This window comes from Propithecus coquereli, unplaced genomic scaffold (genome assembly GCF_000956105.1).
Source record: "Propithecus coquereli isolate 6110/MARCELLA unplaced genomic scaffold, Pcoq_1.0 Scaffold33, whole genome shotgun sequence".
Taxonomy (NCBI): domain Eukaryota; kingdom Metazoa; phylum Chordata; class Mammalia; order Primates; family Indriidae; genus Propithecus; species Propithecus coquereli.
The window spans coordinates 4,156,309-4,180,758 of NW_012148952.1; the positions used below are offsets into that span (position 1 = coordinate 4,156,309).

Genomic DNA, 24,450 nt, shown 5'->3' on the forward strand with positions numbered 1-24,450 from the left:
TCATGCGTCACTTAATGGAGGGGATATGTTCTGAGAAATGTGTCATTAAGCAATTTCATCATTGTGCAAACATCATAGAGTGCACAGTACTTACACAAACCTACTTAGATAGCCTACTACACACCTAGACTAGGAGAAATAACTTACTGCTCCTAGGCTACAAACCTGTATAGCATGTTACTGTATTGAATACTGCAGGAAACTGTAACACAATGCTGAGTATTTGTGTATCTAAACATGTCCAAATATAAAAAAGGTACAGTGTTGGATTTTAAAGGGTTTTCAAGGGAAAAAAGGTACAGTAAAAATACAATATTATAGCTTAGGGGACCATTGTATATGGGGTCCATCATTGACAGAAACCTTGTTATACAGCACATGACTGTAATTGCAAGTTTAAGGAGAAACAAAAGACAAGTAATCGTTAATTGTGAAAATTCAAATTCCCACTAAAAGGTGCAGAAGACAACTTTTTGAAGAGGAATGTCTTTTCAAGATCTAAAAATTGAATTCCCCACATTGTTCCCTAGACGCTCTGAATGTTAGAAATTCCTGCCCTCTGTTCATGTAGAAACAACTCTGATGTCCCTGCAACTAGCAAGAGAGTCACTGCCAGCCACTCTGAAGCACCTAGCCTCTAAGAAGGGGTGTGCTAGTAACTCAAATACCAAATCCCCAGGGAGAAACTCCAACAAGGACGTTTTAGTTAAGATAAAGGTATGTAGGAGAGACGGAAGTCAGAAAGGAGCGAAAAAGTAGGCTCCACTAGAAAAAGAAAGAGGCCTGCCCAGATGGTAGGTGAGCAACTCCCTCATCCATGCGTTCACTCATCCTTGCTATCAGCAAGTAACTCTTGAGCTGCAACACTGTGCCCAGGACGATTTCAGACAATAAATATGCACAGCAGTGAGCGAGACAACACCCCCGATCTTGGGAGAATAACTTCCAGTGGGACAGACAGACATAAATGCATCAATACATGACATGACATCATAGACATGGACAAGGAGAGCCATTTCAATGCCATGATGAGCCAAGTCCTCAGAGTCCTGAAGAAAATGAGGTAGTGAGCACTAGAAGAGGCAGACAAGAAGTGTTGTTGGCAGAGAAAAGAGTAGCACTTTCAAAGGTCCCGGAAAGGTACAGTGCTCAGCACTTTCTAGGAACAGCACAGAAGCCAGTGTGGCTGGGGCAGGTGGCCCTGGGGGGAATGGGGGCTTGGGGGAGGCAGACATAGGAAATGGGAGCAGTCAGGAGCCAGGATATCCGGGAGCCTTGTAGGCCGGAGTATGGACTGTGAGTGTTATTCCAAATGGGCTGACGAATCGTTCAAAAGTTTTGGAAAGAGCGGTAACATGATTATGCAATTTAAGTTTTTAAAGGATCACCCTGACTACTGAGGAAAGATAGGGGAGGTGAAAGGACTGAGACAAGTTCGGAGGCCTTTGCCAGTGTAGAAGAGATGATGGTGGCTTCAACGGCAGCAGTCGTAGTGAATGTGGTGAGAAGTGATCAGATTCCGGATATGTTTTGAAGTTGGAGACAACATTCCAATGGATTAGACATGGGATATGAAAGAAACAGAGGAGTGATAAATGATTCCATACTTTCTTTTGACCCATGTATGAGCAGCACAATTTCTTGACACTGAATTCTTAGGTGAGATAGACCAGGACAGGGGACAAAACCCCAGACATCAGGGTAACCATGTGTTATTATTGTAACTGTGAAATTCAGTTTTTCTTCATTTACCACCTAGAATCTATTTTTAGAACTTTTCTCCGCAAGCCTGTGAGTCATTGCCCAATTTCTTTATATTTTCTCTAAAATTTAAATCCACTTTTAGGAAATGGTCATTAAATGTATTCACATAAGGTAGAAAGAGTTAAGATCTAATATGTTATTATTCTCAGGAGGTATATGCAGCTTAAAAGAAGAAATTGAGATTAAATCAAAGAAAGGAATTTTCTAACTGTGGAACTATATGTTCTCATCAAATGATACAGGAAACAAATTTTGGATTAGAAAAGCTTACCTTACACCTTGGAATTAAATAACTAAGGTAGCCGGCTTCCCAAGAGTAACTCGGTCCAATCTAAGGAATCCCATAATTAAACACATCCCAAAATCGTGGGAAGAAAGATGGAAAAAGGAGGGAAGAATTCATTGCTGTAAGCAATGAGTAGAGATATCCTAAATTAGCAAAACCAAAATTAGAGAAGTAGGCACATTTAGTGACTATTCTTAAAATAGAACCAGGACCATCACGGCTTTACAGCCACCTCTATCCTTTGGCTTCTAAGCTTTGTCACTTTATAAGGCTTAGACTTGCTTACAAAGTGTGGATTTCTTTTCTCTTTCTTCTAAAGGTTTAGATTTAAAGCAAAGCAACACAAAATAGAATTTTAAGTGATTTAATGATGACAGATTGAAAGAATAATTGGATTAGTTAATGGTCGTGTTTTGACTGAGCATATATAGATTTGCAAACACTCTTGGAATTGAAACCCTCGTACAAGGTATTTAAATTAAATGCATGTGTACATTAAAAATCAGTGTACTGCAGCATGGCTAATTTATGATAATGTCTGTTGTCCTTTTAAAGTTGTAAATGCATTTAGAAAAGAATTAACTTGTCATTTTTCACTGAACAGATGACCAAAATAAAGGGAACTGATCGAGCTTTGTACATTTTATGCTCCAGTAATTTTTTATTGGATAGAGTGGGACTATTGATTATGGAAAGCTATGCTGAAGTGCAAAGCTCTTTGCTCTTCAGCAGATGGCTTTGCTAGCCAAACTCCACATATGTATTATTAATAGACTTCTATTGCTATGCACAGCACTTAGCAGCACGTTAACTTTCTGCACTAACTGGGAGACAAATCTTCCATCCAGGAAGAATTAAAGTGGCACAATGGGGACTCATGAAACAATACGCACCAGTAATTGACAGGCCTAATATAAAGGTATTAGTCTCCTTTTGAAATAATTTCCAGAATCTTTAAAACTGTTTCTTCTTTTCTAAAACAATTTTTCCTGAGAGCTCGAGGTCATGATAACTTCTTTGCTCCTAAATTGCTGAAGAAAACCTGCTTAATTTTTTAAAAAATTAAGATCTGTTAATTTTTTTGAAAATCATTTCTTGAGTTCCTACTATGTGTAGTGCATTAGGGGCTGCGATAGATAATCAATGAGAGAAGATTTAGAAGACATGACAGGTGACATGACTGTCAAAAGGCAAACTTTCAGAAATTCAGACTGGGATCCTATTTCTCACTCTTTTTGAAGGAACCCTTATAACCAATGACGACAGAGACTTTTTATCTGGAAAACCAGACACAGTATCAGCAGGAGCATGGTGACTATTTAGGACCATGGCAAGTTCTGTGGGTCCATTCCTGTCCTGGGTAGATGTTCTTATTTGATCTCTTTGATGGTGCCAATTTCAGCTTCTCTTTATAAAAAAAAAAATGCCTTTGACTCATCACACACGTTATGTAATATGTGTAAGCACAGAATAAAGTACTCTGTGTGTAATACTGTTCTGGAACTGCCCTGCATCTGAGCATGTATTCCTTCATCCGTCCAATGTTTAGTGAGCATTTACTACAAGCCAGACATTTTGCTAGGTGCTACTCTCTTTAAGGTAGAGGAAAAAACAAACAAACAAAATAGTCACATCCACATGTGTGAGACTATGTGTGGGAACACTACCAACTCTTAAACATTTTTAGAGGGCATAGTAATAGTGTTCTGGGTGCTCCAGTTTTGAAAGAGTATAAGATTCTTCAGATGAATAAATTAAGCAAACACAGACTGAAAGTTTTCTTTTGTTTGAGTTATCCAGTGATTAACACAGTGGCAGGCCAAATGGACAAATATCCCTTCGTAACACATCACTCTGTTTCAACAGGCAAAGGAAGCAAGCAAACAAGCCAAGCTTTCATCCACCATCCTTTTCCTTAGTACTCTCCCTGGCTTCAATATTCATCTCAAAAATCCATCAACTAATTCTGAGGATTTTCTCAAGGAAAAAGATTCATATCTAGAAAATCTAAAATGGGGCTCAGTGCCTCAAAAATATGTTAGGGAAAATCAGGCTATTGTCAGGGGTTTGTTGTATAAGCAAATCAAAGTGGGATGCAGGGTGCCCAGATAGATCTCTCAGCCTGAGTTCACAGACTTCCTGTGAAAGATCTCTAGTCTACCCATGATAAGGATAAATTCACACACACCAGAAACAAGGAGGGATGAATTAAAAGAGCCCATCTATTCAGTGCCAGACAAGAGTATTGAAACGATATTTTACAAATTGGCTTTTCTGTGTAAGTAACATCACACAGACTATATAATACTATCAGCAGTGCAGCTTCTGTCTTGAGATTTTCTTAAGAATTTCACTCTGCAATGGTCACTGCCAACATTTAATAGTGCTCTCTTGTATCCGATTTCAAACTCTAAACGATCATTTAAGAGACAGAGCAGCCATTTTCACATGAAAACTGTTGCCTCCCTGTGGGGTGGTAGAAGTTGCTGGCAGGTCATCTGAGGTGTCACTTCTAAGAAAGATGTCTGCAGTTGATGTTTTTTCAATATTCTTGGGTGTTACAGTGTTCTCTGCCAGAATGGGCCCTCTACTAAAGCACAAAGGATCTTGAGTCACAGCCGTTCCAGAAGCAGGTCGTGTCTCAGCTCCCTGACATGAAGCATTTACAATATTACAGCCCCTGTGTGCTTTGTCTTTCTTCATTCTTCTAGTAAACAGGGCAGCCTCATCCTTTACAGTGTTAGGATGCTTTTTACCTTCCCTTCGTTGAGATGTAGGATCTAATATTTTAGATGTTAATCAGGACACGGGAAAATACCCAAGGGACAAGGTATCTTATATCTACAACTCATATCTCTTCGTGATGCCCAGTGATAGGGATGACCACACCAAGAGCAAAGGTGGCAAGTGACAAGCAGATTCATCCTGTCTCTCCCATGTCCATCCCACACCCCATAATATCCACCGTGATTGTTTAGTGTTATGCTGAAGTCAGGGGGTGGCACAAAAATACACGTAAAGTGGAGGAAGGGGTTTCTTGGGGACTATATGTGTCTCAGTCAAAAACTACACCTTTGAAACAAACTTAAGGCTACACAATGCTAACTCCCAGGTAGTTCTAAAATTTCTCAAGTTAGCTTAACACAGACTGGTCTCTACCTGCTTTCAAGTTAAGTAAGTTGCCCCAAGGCACCTTCCAAAGTGTTATGGTCCCAGGGAGTGTTTCTAGAATGGGTTCCTCTTGGTAATAATTCCCTTCATGGAATCACACCTTAGGGACAGTGGAGCTCTGCTGGTGAGAACAGTGGCCCCTAAAGCTATGCAACTAAAGAATATTATTATAGTATACAGGGACTAAAACACTCTATCTATACCCTGTTCTTGAAACATTTTTTCCCCTAATTCCCTGAAAAGTTAACTTACCCACTTCCTTTAAACACCTCACCCCTCAAATCCTGTTTGTTCAAAGGAGGTTTTTCTAACGATCCTGTTTAATTCTGTAACCTGTGCTGACACTCCAACACAGCATTCCAGAGGCCTCCATCTTCACCTTGCTTTAATGTATTATTTTTTTCCATAGCTCATGCACCAAGTGTATAAGTTACTTTACTTATGTTATTTATTTGGTGTATCTTCACTTAAATTTAGGTTTCATGGGGGAGAGAATTTGGTCTATTTTGTACGCTGAGGTATCTCTAATGCTTAACATAGTGTTTCACAGATAGCAAGAGCTCAGTGTATTAATATATTTATTGAATGAACAAACACAGCTCCTATAGCAAAAATGGTGGAAGGGTAAAAGTCAAACAGTATTCTAAAAAGTTTAAAAAACAAAACACTAGGAAGGGGCACAGAAATGCATATTGTCCCTGCTGGGGAGAAATAAGGTGAATTAAGTTGCTTGATGCGTATGACTTGCTCATGAGTTCTGGGAAAAGAGAAATGGCCATTTTTGTTCCCTGATAGATTTTTGTTTGCATTTCCCTTGTTCACAATGAATTTTAATCACTGACATAACATTAGAAATGAAAGTTAGTACATAACCTTTATGCTTTCCTGTGGTAGAGGCCGCAGCCCAGATTTCAGACAAATAAGAATGTCAGCTGATGTTAATTTAGTTGCTGTTATTTATTCATTCTCCTTCCTGCAACCAAGTGGAATCATTTTAACACATTATTCTTTCTAGGAAACACTGGTTGGAATTTCAGTGAATTCTCCAAGACTCCTATTTCCTACAGAGTCACCAATTAATTTTTTTTTTTAAATGTCAAACTCAGCAATATTTTCAACAGTAGAAATAAAGGGTTAGGCTCATTGCCAATGAAGTTTGTCAGCCTCTATTTTCAGACATTAAGGTTCCATCAAGATCAATATAAAAACTCATCTTAAATACATCTTGAATTATTACTATGCCACATTATTTTGCCATAAAAAATGATGCATATGAATGCATGTATATTTGCATATACACCTTCATCGTGGTACATGTCTTCACTGTTCCTATCATGAGAGTCACTGTGATGGAATGGAAAGAATATTGAATTCAGAGTCAAACGAATCTGTGCTTGAATCTTGACAATACCAATTTATACTTCTTTAACTCTCAAAAGTGAATGATAAACTCTGTGTTACTCTAAGTATTCGGGTTTTTTTATGATTTCAAAATTTTATAGGAGTACAAATGTTTTTGGTTAATTGTATCAATTTTATTATGCTTGAGTCAGGGTTATAAGTGTGTCCACCACCCAGATAGTGTTCATTGTATCCATTAGGTAGGTTGTCACCCATCCCCTCCTCCTCCCTCCCACATGCTTGATTTCCATGGAGTTTTACTTCTCTCTCTACACATGTGTGCTCATCGGTTAGTTCCAATTTAACAGCTAGTACATGTGGTATTTGTTTTTTCATTGTTCAGATACTTCACTTAGGACAATGGTCCTGGTTCAATCCAAATGTTGCAAAAGGCCTCAATTCATCCTTATTCATGGTGGAGTAGTATTCCACGGTACACATATACCATATTTTATTAATCCACTCACGAACTGATGAGCACTTGGGTTGATTCCACACCTTTGCAATTATGAATTGTTTGCAATAAACATTTATGTGCAAATGTCTTTTGGAAAAAAATGACTTCTTTTCCTTTGGGTAAATACCCAGTAGTGGGATTGCTGGATCAAATGGTAGGTCTACTTTTAGTTCTTTGAGGAATCCCCATGCCGTTTTCCATAGAGGTTGTACTAATTTGAAGTCCCACCAATAATGCATAAGTGTTCCTTTCACTCTGCATCCATGCCATCATCTATTGTTTTTGGATTATTTAATAAAAGCCATTCTAAGATGGGTAAGGTGATATCTCATTGTGTTTATAATTTGCATTTCTCTGATGATTAGTGACATTGAGCATTTTTTCATATGTTTATTGGCCATTAGTCTATCTTTTTTTGAAAAGCTTCTGTTCATGACTTTAGCCCACTTTTTCATGAAGTTGTTTTTTTTCCTTGCTGATTTGCTTGAGTTCTTTGTAGATTCTGTTTATTAACCCTTTATCAGATGTATAGCATGCGAATATTTACTCCCATTCTATACGTTGTCTATTTGCTCTGTTGATTGTTTCCTTGACTGTGCAGAAGCTTTTTAATTTAATCCAGTCTCATTTATTTATTTTTGTTGATGCTGTGATTGACCTTGGGGTCGTCTTCATAAATTCTTTGCCTAGGCCTATAACCAGAAGAGTTTTTCCAGCATTTACTTTTGGAATTCTTATGGTCTCATGCCTTACATTTAAGTCTTTTATCCATCTTGAATAAATTTTTATGAGTGGTGAGAGATATGGATCCTGTTTCATTCTTCTGCATGTGGCTATGCGATTTTCTTAGCACCATTTATTAAATAGGCTTCTTTTCCTGGTATATATTGTTGTCTGCTTTGTCAAAGATCAGTTAGCTGTATGTGGATGGTTTTATATCTGGATTCTCTGTTCTTTTCCATTGGTCTAAGTCTCTATTTTTGTGCCAATACCATGCTGTTTTGGTTACTATACCCTTGTGGGGATTGTTTGAAGTCTGGTAATGTGATGCCTCCAGATTTGTTCTTTTTGCTTAAGATTGCTTTGGCTATTCCGGCTCTTCTCTGGTTCCAAATAAAACATAGAATTATTTTTTCTATATTTGTGAAATATGATGGTATTTTGATGGAGATTGCATTGAATCTGTAAATCACTTTGATTAGCATGGACATTTTAACAATGTTGATTATGCGATGCATGAACATGATATATTTTTCCATTTGTTTGTGCTGTGTGCAATTTCTTTCTGCAGTTTTTCCTCGTTCTCTTTGTACAGATCCTTCATCCCATTGGTTAAGTATATATTCCTGGGTATTTTGTTTTCTTTGTAGCTATTGTGAATGGTATTGATTCTTTGATTTGACTCTCAGCTTGCCTGTTATTAGTGTATAGAGATGCTACTGATTTGTGTACATTGAGTTTGTAACCTGAGACTTTGTTGAATTTATCAATTTCAGGAGTTTCTTGTAGAGTCTTCAGGGTATTTTAGATATACGATCATGACATCAGCAAAAAGCAATAGTTTGACCTCTTTCTTCCAAATTTGGATATACTTTATTTCTTTCTCTTGCATGACCGCTCTGGCTAGGTCTCTCAGAACAATGTTGAACAGAAGTGATGACAATGGGCATCATTGTCTTGTTCTAGTTCTTAGTGGGAGTGCTTTCAACTTTTCCCCATTCAGTATGATGTTGGCTGTGGGTTTGCCATATTATAATATTATATATTATATATTATATTATATATTACATATTATATATACTATTATAATTATTTGCCATTTATAATCTTGAGATATTTTTCATCTACGACTATTTTGTTTTTCTTTGTTTTTTTAAGCTTTATTGGGACATAATGGATATACCTCCCAAAATTGCACATATTTAATTTGTATATTTTGATGATTTTGGATATAGGCATATAGCCATAATACCATCACCACAATCAAATATTGATTAAATCACATACGTGATTATTAAACATATGCTTGTATATTACACATACACATTACCTTAGAAAATTCCCCTGTGCTCTTTTCCTTGTGTGTGTGTGTGTTTTGTTTTATTTTTGTGGTAAGGGCACTTAACATGAAATCTATCCCCTTAACAATTTAGAAAGTGCATAATGCAATATTGTTAGCTATAGGTACCATGTGACACAGGTTTCTCAAACATATATATCTTACATAACTGAAATTTTATTCAAATTCACCATTTCATTTTCTCCCCAATCCCTGGAAACCACTATTCTATTCTCTGATTCTATGAATTTTACTATTTTAAATACCTTATATAATTGGAATTATGCAATATTTATCCCTCTGTGACTGGCTTATTTCACTTGGAATAATGTCCTCTGGGCTCATATGCATCATTGTAAATGAAAGGATTTTTCCTCCTCCTCCTCTTCCTTCTCTTCCTCCACCTTCTTCGTCTTCCTGTAAGACTTTATTCTTTTAGGGCAGTTTTAGGTTCAGAGTATGCCTATTTTGTTGAGGGTTTTTATCATGAAAGGGTGCTGAATTTTGTCAAATGCTTTTTCTGCATCTACCAAGATGATCATATGGTCTTTTTTTTGCTTCAGTTTATGTGGTGTATCACATTTATTGATTTATGTATGTTGAAACATCCTTGAATCCCTGGGATGAAGACCACTTGTTCATGGTGGATTATTTTTTGGGTGTGCTGTTGAATTTAGTTGCTAGTATTTTTTGTGGATTTTTGCATTTATATTCATAATCATCCATGCAGAAAATAAATAAAGAAAAACTAGACTTAAACTGGACTCTAGAACAAATGGGCCTAACAGACTTTTACAGAACATTTTACCCAAAAATTACTGAATATCCATTCTTCTCATCAGCATGTGGAACATTCTCCAATATTACTCATATTTTAGGCCACAAAATATGTCTTGAAAAATTCAAAAAAGTCAAAATCATACCATGTATTTTCTCAGACCACAGTGGAATAAAACTAGAAATCAACTCCAAGAGAAACACTCAATTCTACACAAAGTCATGGAAATTAAACAACCTGCTTCTGAATGATTATTGGATCAATGATGAAATTAAGAAGGAAATCAAAAGATTCCTTGAACTGAATGACAAAGGGAACACAGGCTATCAAAATCTATAGGATTCAGCAAACACACTCCTAATGGGAAAATTCATAGCCTTAAATGCCTACATTGAAAAGACAGAAAGATCACAAATTAACAATTTAATGACATGTCTCAAGGAGCTAGAAAAGGAAGAGCAAACCAAACCCAAATCCAGCAGAAGAAAAGAAAGAAATAAAGAACTAAATGAAATGGAAAACAAACAAACAAGAAATACAAAGGATCAATGAAACAAAAGTTGGTTCTTTGAAAAGATAAACAGAATTGATAGACCTCTTGCTAGATTAATCAGGAGTAGGAGAGAAAGAACTAAATAAGCTCGACCAGAAATGAAAAGGGAGACATTACAACTGCTACCACAGAAATACAAAATATCATCTGTGCATACTATGAAAATCTCTATGGACATATACTCAAAAAACTAGAGGAAATGGACAAATTTCTGGACACAAACAACCTCCCAAGACTCAATCAGGAAGAGACAGAACTCCTAAACAGACTAATGTCTAGCAAGGAGACTGAAGCAGTAATAAAAAAAATCTTCCAGCAAAAAAAAGCTCCAGACCAGATGGATTCATGGCAGAATTTTACCAGACCTACAAAGAAGAGCTGGTACCCATATTGCAAAAATTATTCCATAACATCGAGGAGGGAATCCTCCCCAATGCATTCTACAAAGCCAGTATCACCTTGATACTAAAGCCAGAAAAGGACACAACAAAAAAAAGAAAATTAAATATTCTTTATATTTAGTTAGTTCATTTATAACTCTCTTATAATTATTGGCCAATGGTAGATAATAAAAGGTAGGCATTGTTTAACAAGTGTAGATGTAGCTCAACTTTCTCAGCATTATCAGGAAGTTACCACCCTGACTTCCAAGAGTATTGTAATAGTTATTAACAAAGAAAACAGAAGGATGTCTATAAGTCAACAAACTGTTGAAAAAATCAGGAGGTGATTATTATCTATTCCATGAAAATAATGAAGGACAGAGGAACCAATGTCAAGGTCATCATGAAACTCAGATTCTAGTCCTGCCTGTCTACCATAGAGAACCCTTCTGAAGTATACTTCCACAGGACAAAAAGATTTCCAAATTACCCAGAAGAAATATTTCTACCCCATGAAATTACTTTGGTATGCTGGCCAGGGAAAGGATGGATTCTCTTCCCAGAGGAAACAAATACCTGCAAATAGCAACAACCACAGTCATTGTTCTTGTAATGTCTCCTATATGCTAAGCACTTGGCCTGGTATTTTACATCCCTGGTATCCGACCTTTCCACCTTGCAACACAGGTAGTATTGTTAGACACATTCTCCTGAAAAGGGAAATATCTTGGAAGAGTTATATAGTTTGTTCAAGGTCACACAGCTAGTAAGTTATGAAGATACCATTTTAGTCCAGTTATATCCAATGTCAAAAGGGACAGAGACCCCAGAGTTATGCCATTTCCAGGCCTCTGTTTACTCCAAAATTAGTGTTTTGTAAGACTGGACACATATTTAACACAACAAGGAAGGATTCTGTGAGACTGTGAATTAATGTGCAAAGGATAATGAACTGTATCTATATTCTCTGCCTTAGAGGTTAGGAATGATAAGAACCTAAGGGGTCATTTTAGTAAAAAATGAATTATCAGTATGTAAGGAGTGTTTTCAATCAACACTGATTCCAGTCGTGGAGTCGGGGAGTGAGAGTGGCTAGGAATCTGACAATAGAAATCTGTCTTTCCAATACACACATCATGTGAGGTTTCAGGAAGAGCCAGGGTTTAGCCCATCAACATCTGTTGGATTTTCAACCCACCCACTCCTCACACATCACCAAACGATCAGTTCATACAAGAAACTGTTTTTTGCTTCATTTTATTTATTTTTTTGCTGAGGAAATGATTCTGTATTCTTAGTGGCTCCAAGAAACTATAGAAAATGTCTATCTTAAATAGCTACAGATTAACAGATATAGTTCAGGGCAGCTGTCCTGCATGCATTGTCACAAGTTCGTTGCTAACAGATTTCTGTCATTATCAGACTGGGCCCACTATGAGCTAACAACCTAAAGGAAAATACACCGGAGGCTTTTAGCTGGGGCTATAGAGCCAGGCAAAATATAGCCAATATCAAGATGTTAAAATATAGCTATTAATGGATGTTAACCCATTTTCCAATATTCTCTGGCTCCCTGGGGAGTCTGGAATAGAAACAATGCCACAGAGTAGAAGAGAGATTTGAAGACAGAGCTGGGTTAGAATCAGGGCACTATCGCTCAGTGCCTATATAAGTTCAGGAAGTATTTATACTCTCTGAGCATTTATGGCTTCATCTGCAAAATTAAAATGCTATGAGTGGCTTTTTAGGTTGCTGTAAGAATTAAGTATGTTGTGGCAGGTAATAATAACCAATGGTTACTGAGTATTTACTATGTGCCAAGCACTGAATGAAGTAAGCACTGCTAGGAAACTAAGACACTAGAATTAAGTAACTTGATGGAATTCATAAAATTAGAAAGTCACAGAAACAGGACTTGAACCCAGAGAGTTAGCACCAAAGCCCATGATCTTAACACACTATCCTATACTGCTAAGTATGGAACTTCTGTACTGAGTGAAAATTCAATAAATATGAGTCACGGGTACTTTTACTACTGTTAATATTCCTGTCACCACATCAAATGAAGTTACATATTAAAATACTCTCACCAAAGAATGCATAATACCTGGGACATTGCTGCAGAAGTTCTCCTTCAACAATGCAGGCCTCTTTCTCAAGAAGTTCCGGGCACCCCTTTCCACCTCCAATAGCCACGTGCTTCACATTCCGGCTCCTGCTCCTAAATCCTGGCATGAGGTGCCCTGAACGACAAGTCTTGGAGCAGGGGCTCCAGGAGGACCACTCGGAGGTTTCGCAGTCTTTTGGCATGACGCAGGACTGAACAGTCAATGGGAAGGGGTCTTGCGTGCAAAGGCTGAAGGAACAGAAGCAGAACACAGGAGGCCATAGATTAACGGATGCAACCAACACATGAAGCAGCTACTATGAGAAAAAGAAAACTGAAATCTGATTTAACCATTAAATAAAATTTTAAAAGACATTAGAGACAGCATAATAAAACATTGGAGGACATAACATTTTAAGAATGTGCACTCTATTTCATCTAAAACAGTGAAGCTGTTTCACTCTAGCAAGACACACACATAAGATGGGTCCATCTTCATCAGCATTATCGGAAATAACGGAGGTCTTTCCAGGGTGCTATCACCAATGGTATAGCCTACGACTACCACCTGTTGACTGTTTTCCAGGTGGCACAACCATGCTGCCTTCACAGACACTATCTCACAACAAGCTTATGAGTTTACATTTTATCATCTCTGCTTTGCAGGTAAGAAAACTTAAGCTCTGGAAGGCTAAGTCATTTATCTAGTGTCAAACAAAGGTAAATGTAAGCTTTAGAATATTAACCTAGCCATTCTTGTAAAAACTGGGCTATAAAAAAGGTGATATTATGTTTCCCCACATTGTTAGGCTCTGAGCATCAATTTCCTCATCTGCAAAATGTGTGTGCAATCAAGTGCTGGCAGTCTAATTGGGAAATAAGGAAATAAATAAAAAGATAAGATAATGTGATGATGTGATGAACGAAACATCAGAGCTTTTACAATGAGGAAAAACCCTGATGGGGCAGTGATGAATCACCTGGGAAAGCAGGTGGGTGCTCAGAGAAAAGGACATCTGAGCTGTGTTTTTAAAAAATTAATGTCAGCTTCTCAAGCATGGAGGGAACACTATCCTAAGGCAAGAGAATAGCAAATCCAAAGCCTTGAAATAACACTTTGTGGGGATGGGAACCAGTGGTATGCTAGAACTAGCTGTACTGGCTCACAAGAGCCAACAGTTACATTTTCGGGAATTTAATAAGCACACTCCTGGGAAAAGGTGTAAGCCAATTTGTTTGGCTGAAGCAGAAAGTGTGAGGAGGAAAGTGGATAGATATGAGGTGCATGGGTTCTTCAAAAGTAGGTCTGGAAAGGCTTCATGCCATGGGCTAAGGAACTTGGTTTTAATCGGGTATTAAATAATTTCAAGTGGAGGAAGTCAGTTAGACTCACTCAGGAAGACAATATTTCAAATATGAACTGACATTATTTTCTTTTTGTCACTTCTTTGTTATAAGCCCTTCCTTTATTCAGTCAAAGGCATCCATTACTTTGGGAGGAAAAGGATGATATTAATAGGAGTGTAAACTAAAGAAAGGGTCAATGTTCAAATACTGACTTAGGCTTTGGTAATGGTTCCTCTGTATGTGGTCAAAAAGAGGGAGAAGTCTTAAATTGTCTCCAGGTTTCTAACTTGGAAAAATGTGTATTAATAGATAGGGGAGCTACCACTTATAGAAGACAGTGTGTAGTGGAGAATAAAACATTCTCATATTTGCCATATTGATGGTTCAATTACAGTGAGATTTCCATATTTATATCCCTCACTGAAAGTTAATGTGGTGTTCATAGAGAAAAAGGTAAATTAAGATAAGACAAAACTTTGGTCCAATATTTTATTTTTAAAAAATCTATTTACATCATATTGATCCCTTAAAAATGAAAAGGGCAGTATGTCATTATCATTGTTCCATCCACTGTGACATTTTGGGGCCTGGGATCAAAACACACTAGGAAGAACCTCTCCTGAAAATGCCCCACCTAATACAAAATGTAATGTCACTGTCATTGAGCAACGTGGAGGGTGGAGGAGGGGCCACAGCCTTCTGTTGGATGACACAACAGAAAGCTGTGGATCAAGAAGTTTCTAGATTTGACTTTTCAAAAATTGTTATGGGCTGAGTTTCATCCTTCCAAAATTGATATGGTCAAGTCCTAACTCCCACGACCTCAGAATGCAACCATATTTGGAAATAGGGTCTTTAAAGAGACAATTAAGTTAATATGAGGCATTAGGGTAGGCATTAGGGTATGACTGGTGCATATAAGAAGAGATTAGCATACAGGCACACACAGAGGAAAGACCATGTGCAGACACAGGGAGAAGGAGGACATCTACAAGCCAAGGAGAAAGGCTTCAAAAAAAGGACCCCCGCCAACACCTTGATCTTGGACTTCCAGCCCCCAGAATATGAGGAAATAAATTGTTGTTGTTTGAGCCATCCAGTCTGTGGTACTTCATCAAGGCAGCTGGAGCAAACTAATATGGAAATTTAACAAAGTGTTTCAACTTGTGTATGCTTTTAGAAAATGAATTTTAATTTCCAAGATGGACTTTGTTCTTTCCTGGATGAAGAATGTCCCACAGTATTTCATTCTGTGTCTACAGGTGAAGTGGTGGTGGTGGCCCATTTCTCCCCATCTGCCAGCTTACACTCTCTGTTGCTCGTCCTTCCCACACTGACCTTCCCTACCCGACCAGTACAACAGATAATAAGTCTCCAACAGTAAAAGCGTGTGTATGGAGTTGCAGGGATTAGTTAGGGCTTTTATATTTTTGGAAAGGGCTCATAATTTTTGTTTTCTTGCCAAGAAATGGCTTATGTCCCATCAATTAAATAGTTCCAATAGTATTTTCACTAGCCCTCCTTCTTGGCTAAAATAATAATAATAAAAGGTACCACGTTGGACTCTTGTCTAATTTGATCAGTGAGATTCCATTTTCTGTAGTAGTGGAAGGAACACTAAACAGTGAATCAGAAATATCTGGGTCCTGATTCTTGCATCACAATGTAATAGTATGACCTTAATCTCTCGGCTGCTTAGTTTCATTATCGGCTGAAAGAAAAAGAGTAAAACGTGATCTTCTCAACTCCTCCCCCTCCTGAGTTGTGGCAACCTTCAATGCAAGTGGAATCATCTTACAAACCAAAGGCCACAGCAAAGATTTTTGCCCACATGCAGAAATGGCAATTGATCCTTTCATAAAAGATGGTATGCCTTCTTAGTGAAATAGACCTGTACCGTTGATTTGTCTTTTAAAAAGGAGATGCTGTGGTAATTTTACCTCCTTGACATTTATAGAGCATGTTGTCATTTATAAATTAATTCAGAAATATTCAGCTATAAAGGGAAACTTTGGAACTTAAAAATTACTCTAGCAATTCTTACTTTCCCTGAAAATGCAAGGAAATCTCTCTACTTACAGATAAGAGCAGAAACTCTTATAAAATAAAATTCAGCAGTAAAGTGCCTCCAATTCATTGGCACCTCAGTTACCACTACTTTACAACAATATTACATATGTCAAACATACAGAAAAGTAGGGTAATATAATAAGAACCTCCATACCTTCCTAGAGAAGAGTAACATTTGGTTCAGATTTCCTTAAATAAGTAAAAAATTACAAATTCAGGTGAAATCTCCTGTGTTCTTTGCAATCCCCGTTTCATTTCTCTCTCCCCAGACACGGCCACTATCCTCAAATCAATTTGCATTATTTCAGACTTAAAAAAATATAACATAAAAAAAATAAATGTTTTATACTTTAACTAAAGATGTATACCTGTATTTATAAATAGTACATAGCACTGTCATATATGTATATATATATTTTTTTTAATTTTCACTTAAGTATTTTTTTATTATACATATTGCTCTAGAAAATATTTTCCTTACTTAATATTGTAATGTCTAGGTCTATCCATGTCCATAAATGCAGACAGTATTCATTCATTTTTATTACTAATATTCTGGTATATGGTACATGGCAATTTATTTATTCATTGCTCATTGAGTAGGCCCTTTGATTGTGCTCAACTTCTTCCAGTTCCACAGGACAATGTATTGAACCTCCTTGTACATGTCTGTATGTGTTACACATGTAAGAGAGATTTCCCCTAGTGTTACAGCCTAGAGTTAAGTCATAAATGTTTATACAAGTGAATGTGTTAAGTATTGTCCAATGTCTCCTTTCCAACATGCTTCTATCTCTTGGTATCATCAGGCTTATTTTTCTAAAATGTTGAGATAATGCATTTGTATTGCAGATTACCATGAAGTTTTATGTTCTTTTCACATCTTCAGTGACTACTCATAGTTCCTATTCTGCGAATCAGCCGATAGTGTTTGCCCATTGTGGTGTGCTGAGCAATGACCCCCTAAAGATGCCAACATCCTAATCCTTGGAATCCATGAATGTGCTGCCTTATAGGGCAAAAGGGACTTTGCAGATGTGATTAAGGATGCTGAGATGGGAGATGATTCTGGAGTATCCAGGCGGACCCAGTGTAATCACAACATCTTTACAAGAGGGAGGCAGAAACAGCAAGGCAGAGAAGGAGACATAATGCCAGAAGCATAGGTTGGAGTGAAGCAAGGCCATGGACCAAGGAGTGTGGGCAGACTCTAGAAGCTAGAAAAGACAAAGAATTGGTTTCTCCCCTAGAGCTGCCAGAAAGAACACAGAATAATTCCCCTTATTTCAAGACTTTTTATCTTTTAGCCTTACCTGTATTTTTCCCTATTGCATTTAAGAAGTACACTCACATGCATAGTGTGTGTGTATATAAACAGACAGATGTCAACAATAAATAGATACATAGACATGTATATTAGATCCTAAACAGTAACCTGTTGTTGGTTTTATATGATACAAATCTTATAATTTGATTTTTACTTTTGTTTATGGTATCTTTTTGTGGCACATATTTTTTTAATTTCTTGCTCAATATTTCCCCTTATGGTTTGTGTTTTTTTATGCCACACTTGGGATTTTTTTCCCCTATTCCAATGCCATAAAGTTATAGTCCATATTTTTTCATCTAGAAAATTTTATACTTTCCCACTTCAGATTTAAGTCATCAATTTGATACTCATTTTCATGTATAGTATTTTATAGGTCCTCTTTTTATGGAACCATCATCTGTCAGATGTTTAACCTATATAACTGTCTGATATTTATGCTCTATTTTCTGTTTTTTTCTTCTTTCCAAGTGATTTCCCCAAAATTATCCTCCAACTTTTATTGATTTTTAACATATTTTACAATCAGATTTTTAATGTTGATGATTTCATCATTTATTAATTACTCCTTTTAAGTATTACCCTGGTTTTATTTCATGACTGCAATATTTCATCTCATGTCTTCGACAATATTCATTGAAACTTTTGTTAGCCTTATTTCTTGCTCCCCACATTATCTTATTCTATTCTGAGTTCCCGATTCCTGTTTATTTTGGTCTCACTGTTTCATGTTGGATTTAGCTTAAATCCCTGATGATCCTTTTTTATCAGGGATTAAAGTGAGGCACCGCAAACACAGATAGGAAACTCTTTGATCATTGGTGGGGCTCATCCTGTGGTAAACATTATCACTGGCTGATTATGCCAGGACCAGGCCATTTTATTGGAACTCCTCCAACTCTGGTCTCCATCAGTCTTTATTGCTAGTTTACCTTTCTCTCAAGATAAGAATAGCCTATCTCTTGCTTCGTGTGTGTAGACCTGGATAGTAGCTTTATGATATCTGACTCGAGAAAGGGACCTGCTGTCAGGGCACTCTCAGAAACTCTGCATGGATTTTCACTTAACCTGCAAAGCACAGTATGATGTTTCACAATTCTCCTATCTTCTGCAGGTAAGGGGGTAATTTTTAGGGCCATTGAACACATTTGTCTTCAGTTACTTAACCACCTATAATCCCTAACCCTTCTAAGTATCTTAATTTATCAGAACAGAATAGGCTATACTGTGGTAACAAATAAACCCTGAAATATCAATGTTTTATCAAAATAAGTGTTTTGCACTTTTACATAATAACTGTTTTTCCTTTTACATAAAGTGTGATGAAGGTTATTCAAATCTTCAGAGGGCAATCCTCTAACTGAAGACTTAAGGAATCAGGTTGTGTCCAACTTATAGTTTCACTATCTAGAATATGTGACTTTTAAGCCCACCTTTAAAAAGGAAACAGAGAGCAGGAGGGTAGCCCAAGGTAATGTATGACTTTAGCCTAGAAGGGGCTTATGTTCCTTCTGCCCACATGCCACTGGCCAGATCTCAGTCAAATGGCTCCAATGTAATTGCAAACAAGAGAATCAAATACCTTCCAATGTATCATGGAAGAAGCAAAACCATGATAAATGTATAGATTTGTACCTAATCCAATTATTTCCATATAAATTGAATTGCTTCTTGCAGAACTTACAACTAAAGAAAAGCTTTCTACTTTTTTCCACTCTGCTAGGTGAATTGCTACTTCTGTCTTTGCTCTTCAGTTATCCAAATTTGTTGAATTTTCCCTTCAGCTGTTATATACTTTCCTATCATCTTTTTCCTTAAGAGTTTACGCCTTTTTAAAATTACTGTCATTTAAGCAGTGTTCTGGAATACAACAAACATAAATGTTTGTGCTCATTTTACCATGTTCAGCTGGAAACCTGAAAAGTTATGTGACACAAAGGTTTGCTAAAGCCACATAATGATTCAATATATAAACCAACATATTCCTAGAGAGCTAACTCTAGCCTACATATGGAGAAAGTACTAATTAGAAGTAATTAAAAACATATGAGTAAAGTCCTTAATTGTGACTGTATTTCCATCTCTATTAACTTTGTTCTAAATTATGTAATATTTGTTCATAGAACTTAATACTTCCAAAATATGCTCTACAGTTAAAAAGTAATTTTTTATAGCAATGAAATTGCAAGTAAGAAAGTACCTTATAAACTCTTAATAAAACAGTGGGTCATTTGAAATCATGTTATTCCAATTATTTAACAAAAACACTGCTATCCATATGGTAGCAGCTTACCCAAATTATAGCATAAAAACAAGGGAAAGATTGCTTGTAGAGCTTACAGATTCTAACTCAGGGAATGTCTGCAAGATCACATCAGGGAAATAATACCAAGGAACAAAATGTGAATGGAAAAATGAAGAGAAATGAACCAGAACTGAGACAGGCTTAAAAGAGAGTCTATTTGGGAAATCAAATAGAATGTATATTATTATTTTTAATGATTTTGACTCCAAACTGGTAGCATCAGTCTGCCATGAGTCAAACTAACAGAAACATCAGGAAAAACTATGAGGGAAAGGAGAAGGAAAATATGTATATACCAAGGTGTATGTAAAAGCCCTGTTTTTAGAAGCCAGACCAAAAAAAATTAGCATTGCCATTTACCGCAATATAGATATAGCAAAGATATTTAAATAAGCAGAGCTTTTAAAGTGTGGTCTGAAAGACAATTTTGAAATGTTAAAAACAATTTTAAACTACTGAGAAACAATATTAAGGATCACTGAGAAGTTTAACTGAAAGAGTATACAAGTTTCCTTTTCTCTATAACCTTCTTTCTTGGCCAAATTAACCTGAGGTAACTTATGCCTTATTTGGCAAAAACAATGTTTACCTCAGGTTAGTATGTACAACTAACTGGTGGGTGGGTAGGGAGGAGATACTGCTTGAGTTATATACCCTTTTTCTTTCACATTCTCAATAAACTAAAACTGCACTATTAAAATGCCTCTTAATTTCTTATCTTGATTTATACAATTTTAAACTTTTCAATGGGTAATAAACCTAACATCATGCACTAAAGCTAAAAAAACAGCAGTATGAAATTATGTTTTAAATATGCTGTTCAGCTGCTTCCGTGCAATAGAGAGATTGTTCTACAGATATAGAGATAAACACACAGATATACTGAGATATTAAATTCTTGACAAGAAATATCCTTGAGTGTGATGTTATATCAAAATGGAATGTTTTTAGGATTATGATCATTTTCTGTCACTAGAAAACATTATTCAACAGAGATTTAAAATGCAGTACAAGTCTCAAAATAAAACAGATTTTATCTTCTCCAAATTTCTTAGACAGAGTACTAAGAATGATATGTAGGTACACATTTGTGGATGCGTGTGTAACTGCTTAGAGATAAAAGCAATAGCAGCAATCATCTGAAGGTCTTTGCCACTACCTTCACTTTATACAGAAGAAAACTGAGGCCCAAAAAGGATAAGTGATTTCCTAATGGGCACACAGGAAAATTATTGAAAGGCCAAGATTAAATTTACAGCTTGGTACACACTTAAATTTATAAGACCCACCCCCCAGTTGCAATTCAAAAGAAAAAACCTATCTTAACTCGGGATTTCAAAAACTATGGCAGTTGCCTGACCACGAAATTCCTCTATCACTATGACCCCAAAAATATCAACAAGGAAAATAAACCACATATTACCCCTGCTTTCCCCATTACTGGAGACAGAACATGAACACACACACACACACACACACACACTCCCCTTCAAAGTATATGTAAGTAGAAAAAACCTAACGGATTACCCATTGTGTATGCAACCCAGTGGGTGTGGAAAGTAGAGAAGGAGAGAGTGTTAAGAGATTTCATGAAAAGAAAACACAGGACTAAAAGACTTAGATGAAGCACAGACAAAACCATTTCTAGAAGAAGTAATTTCATCAATAACTTCAAAATGTAGAATGCAGTTCAGTACAGATACAGAGAACAGCCTGGAAAGTATATGGTTATGGAAGCGGCTGTCATGGAGAAGCATTTCTTTGGGAGATAATCATATATTCAAAGAAAAGACATTCTATAAAAAAGACATCTGCACTAGAATGTATATAGCAGCACAATTCACAATTCACTATTGCAAAGATGTTAAAGCAACTAAGTGCCCATCAATACATGAGTGGATTAATAAAATGTGGTATATGTATACCATGGAGTTCTACTCAGCCACAGAAAACAATGGTGATCCAAAACCTCTTGTATCACCCTGGGTGGAGCTGGAGCCCATTCTACTAAGTGAAGTATTCCAAGAATGGAAAAACAAGCACCACATGTACTCACCATCAAATTGGTATTAACTGATCAACACATAAGTGCACATACAGTAATAACATTCATTGGGTGCCGGGCAGGTGGGAGGGAGGAGGAGGAGATGGGTATATTCACACCTAATCGGTGTGGTAAGCCCCGTCTGGGGGATGGACATGCTTGAAGCTCTGACTCGGGTGGGGCAAGGGCAATATATGTAACCTAAACACTGGTACCCCCGCTACATGCTGAAATAAAAACAAAAAACAAAGAATAGCTGGTAGACCTTAAAGACAAGGCAGTGAAGGGAAAGGAAAAAACAGAGGATGGAAATTAAGGATCCTGTAGAAACAAAGGTGAAACAAGACACCACCTTTTCCTTAGCATCACTACCAGCAGCAACATCCATAAACGAAACTTCACAAAAGAGAGCAGAACTGACAGAAGAGGATGCTTTTGAAATAGAAATGACATTTATGAAATGAATGGAAATTGACATAAAACAGACTATATCCATTCAAAACTGCAATAAAAAATCAGAAAATGTAAAATATTTTCTGCTAATAGAAAGTCTTCTCCATGTAACCAAGCATAAAGCTGAAAAAAAAAAAATTGTAACACAACACATTAAACTGCACTAAATATCCTCAAATAAACATTTGAAAATATGGGGAAAAGTACCTTGAATCAGAAATTCAAAGTTGAGGTCAGAATGGGTAAAAACCAGAAAGAAATAAAATGAGTTGATTGAACTCAGGAAGAAAAAGAAGAAAACATCATCCTAAAAAGAATTACGAATTACAAGATGCCTAAGAATGAACAGATTCAAATGACAACATAACAAATTCAGTAATAACACTGAATAAAAGTAGAAAAAAATGCCAAGTTAAATAAGGTGACATAAAGAAAAAAGTATGATAGTTCAGAGAAAACAGATGAAATAAAAAATACCCCAACATATGTGTGTGTGTGTGTGTGTATCTCCCTGATAAAGAGAATCAAAACACTTGATCAAAGTATTGTTCAAAAATATAATACCACCAAAAATTTCCAAGAAGAAAAGCAGACCCTAATTCATACATAGAAAGGACCTACCACATACTATGGAAATATGACCCAGAACAATCAACTCTAAGGCATATACTAACAAAATGATTAGATTTCAAAATTAAGGGAAAAAACAAGTTTTCAGGAAAAAAAAAGATGAAATAACTTAAAAATGCAAAAAATTGAAAAACTCACAACAGTCTTCTCAAAAACAGCATACAAATCAAGGCTGCAATGGAGTAGCATTTTTAAGAAAAGTAAAAAGAAAATGTGAACCAAGAATATTCTATCAAGCTAAACAGTTCTTCAAACAGTTTTGAATCTCCCAAACTCAGGAAATAATGTATATTGTTGTTAATACTTTCCTGAAGAATCTACTGGAAATTGACCTTCATTCAATCAAAAACAACTTGGAATATTTTGGCAAAATGACTAAAGAATTTCAAATATATAATTGTAGAGCTAAAATTACAATAAGGGTAGAGTCATGAATAGAAGAATAATATGTAAATATTACATGCTCTGACAAATTAGAATGAATTCACCTACAACATGGAAGTAGAATAGAGAGAAAACAGAAATAGTGATATAAAATTATAAGTAATAGGTGGGAATCATTTAAAACTGACAGAACAGATAATAATACATTAGGTTAGAAAAGGTGAGAAAGTTAAGGGAACTATAAATTGTGTTAAATACGAAAGTAACTTATAAAGTATAAATGTAAGCATTCCTAAATACCAAAAAAATAAATCCTTAAAAAGCAAAAAGTACACAGCAAATAAACCAGTAAATATCACATTATACACACTGTAATATAATATAAACTACAATATAAACTAATATGAAAGAATTGAGACCAAATATATTTATATCAATAAGTATCAATAAGGCTAATTCATTTGTTAAATGAAATTTAGTGTTAACATTGACTTAAAAAGCAAAATCAAGCTCCATGCTCATAATGAATACAAGAGACACAACTAAAATGCGGTAGTTCAAAAACGCTAAAAATAAAGAAATGGACAAAGACTTATCAGGCAAAATAAAAGAACTAGAATGTGTGTCATGCAATCCTAATATCAGACAAATTAAAATTCAAGACAAAAAGCATTACAAGAGATGAATAAGAGCACTTTAGAATGTTAAAGTTTACATTCCACAATGAAGAAATAGCAGTTTTGAGTATCTATGCACCAAACAAAACATAACCATGTGTAGAAAAATATAGAAGATGCAGGAGAAATGGTTAGAAACACACTAATATTAGGTGAATTTAACAACTATTTTAATTACAAGGCAGGTCTAGTGAACAAAAATATTAAAGATTATAAAAAACCTATAGAGCATAATCAATAAGGTACATACATAT

At 36.1% G+C, this 24,450-nt stretch overlaps 1 protein-coding gene across 1 annotated transcript in view; it reads right to left on the reverse strand.

The window, feature by feature from the left end:
* Positions 1-24,450, reverse strand: part of THSD7B (thrombospondin, type I, domain containing 7B) — a 720,444-nt gene that overhangs the window by 675,614 nt on the left and 20,380 nt on the right. The window contains exon 3 of the mRNA XM_012650502.1: positions 12,960-13,208. Coding sequence (XP_012505956.1) covers positions 12,960-13,208 — 249 coding nt within the window. The remainder of the gene's footprint in view (positions 1-12,959; positions 13,209-24,450) is intronic.